Genomic DNA, 2,500 nt, shown 5'->3' on the forward strand with positions numbered 1-2,500 from the left:
CTCTTCAGTCTATCTCCAGTCTCTTTCCAGTTGGTCTCCAGTCTCTCTCCAGTCTTTCTGCAGTCTCTCTCCAGTCTTTCTCCAGTCTCTGTCCAGTTTCTCCTCAGTCTCTCTACAGTTTCTCAATAATATCTTGGAAAATACTCGTATAGAAACATCTCTGCATGTTCACATAAATTCAGTAAAGATTCTCAAACATCAAAACTAAAAACATGAATCATGATCAAAGTGTTAATAATCATAATCATAAACTGATATTTATTGTATTTATTTGTTTTTACCGTAACTTCCATGGCATCACTCTTGGCAGGGGTTGCCATGGCAGCTCGAGCGACGTTGGCACGGCGACGCTCTTGGTTGGCCTGCACGGTGGAGAAGTAGTTGACTGCAGCGAATTCGATGAGGGCGGAGAAGACGAAGGCGAAGCAGACAGCGATAAACCAGTCCATTGCAGTGGCGTAGGAGACTTTAGGCAGTGAGTGTCGAGCGCTAATACTCAGAGTCGTCATTGTTAGCACTGTAGTGATGCCTACACACACACACACACACACACACACACACACACACACACACACACACACACACATTATTTATTAAGGGTTAAATAAATGCTGCTTATAATCACTACACACACACACACACACACACACACACACACACACACACACACACGAATCAACACAACACCATCTCCCCACACGAATTCAAAATGGTGGCCGTTTTAGGCCATGTTTCCCACAAAAATGCTCCTGAATGCTGTGTGTGTGTGTGTGTGTGTGTGTGTGTGTGTGTGTGTGTGTGTGTGTGTGTGAGATTGACAGAACGTGTAGGAGGCAAGCGAGCGTGATGAGTTATTCTGAGGTATTTCAGGTTTTTCTGTCTCTGGAAACAGAAGCAACTGCCATGGAGACGAAGATCTGGAACGATGAAGTGCTCGCCTACAACTTCAAGGAAAGAAATTACAAAAAAGAGCATGAATCTCGGTTCCAGATGAAGAAAGCGAGAGTGAGGACCGAGGCAGAAGCTCACTGCGTCTCACTGGGAATTTCCTTTCCTTATTACAGAAATAAATCACACATTTATAGCAGGAGGAGATGCAGGCTGGAGAGGGTCCAGTAGATTACACACACTCTTTATTTTTATTATAATGTGTGTAACGGCCATATTGAGAGCAGAGTGAGGATTTAACACTGAGTGTAACCCGAATACCAGCAACTTTCCCCGTATCAAAACACAGACTGGGATTTTGGATAAAACTGAAACAGCTCTATAAATCTCTGTGTTTGCGCTCCATCCTGACTTCTTTACACTGTTCTGTTCGCTGTAATTAGTTCACCTCATGGCATTTTGTCAATAAACACAGCTTGTGCAGCCAGTGGACAAGGAACAGGAACACGAGGAGCTCGTAAACATGCGATTTTCTTTCCTCCCGTCTGTAAGAGCTGTACGAGCGAACAGGAAGCGAGCGACACGCCGCTGAAAAGCCGAGCCAGAGGCGATGCCAGGCTTTTATGAGGAAGAGATTTCTGTGGAAATGAAGCTCGCTGGAGTAGAAAGGGTTCTCGGCTAGAGATTACTGCTCTGCGCCCAGGGACGCTTTCACTCCCGATGCTTTCAAACACCGCTGCATTTTGTTTCTTACTCTCAGGAACGTAGGAACTTTACTGTCCATCATAGAGACATACTGAAGATCTGAACCCAATCATTTCTACATTTATTTATAATAATGACAATTAAATTTCTTGTCTGTTTATCAGATTATATTCAGAAACTATGTGTTGAAATAATACTAATAATAATGTCAAATTATATAACAATCATTTATTGTACAACTCAGCGATTTAAATCAGAGTCACTAAAGTCAACAAATCAGGAATCCCGTCCCAGGAGCCGGAATCTCATGGAATCCTGTTGCAACATCCATAATAATGATATGGTTTTATTTTAACCGTTTATTAGTTATTGTTATTTGTTTCTCTGAAACATCAGCAAATCAGTGTTTGAGTTGTGAGTTCAGATCTGAGATCAGGTTGAGGAGATCCTGCGTTTCATCATCTTTCTCTTTTACACTGAAGCTTTTGTGCAGATTTTTGACAATCTATAAAAGTAAAAAAGTCTAAATGAAAGAAGGTTTTTAAGGTTTTAAATCTGCTGTGAACTTCTGAAAAGGAACTGACTCTTAAAATCAAACACACAAGCATCGCTTTTCTCTCCTCTGAACTCTGGTTAAGGTTCAGAAGATGTTCAGAGATGTTTCCTGAGAACTGCAGAGCCGTTAGAAGCAGAGATCCTACAATCAATTCACTTTAGTCCTCGTGCCACTCAGAGCGAGCGTTTCGAGTCCATTATCAGCTTCTGCCAACAGCATCCATTAAGTTAATGAAGCCTGCTTTAGACAAAAAGACACAAACAGCCGAATGCAGAGAAATGACTGGAACGCTGGAGTGCATTCACTTCCTGCTGATCGGAAAGAACCGGGAATCTCAGGAACGTCCAAGTG

General features: G+C 42.3%; 1 protein-coding gene across 1 annotated transcript in view; it reads right to left on the reverse strand.

Annotated features, from left to right (window-relative positions):
* Positions 1–2,500, reverse strand: part of gabra6b (gamma-aminobutyric acid type A receptor subunit alpha6b) — a 14,270-nt gene that overhangs the window by 7,199 nt on the left and 4,571 nt on the right. The window contains exon 8 of the mRNA XM_046867145.1: positions 282–529. Coding sequence (XP_046723101.1) covers positions 282–529 — 248 coding nt within the window. The remainder of the gene's footprint in view (positions 1–281; positions 530–2,500) is intronic.

The sequence above is a fragment of the Silurus meridionalis genome, chromosome 15 (genome assembly GCF_014805685.1).
Source record: "Silurus meridionalis isolate SWU-2019-XX chromosome 15, ASM1480568v1, whole genome shotgun sequence".
Lineage (NCBI taxonomy): Eukaryota > Metazoa > Chordata > Actinopteri > Siluriformes > Siluridae > Silurus > Silurus meridionalis.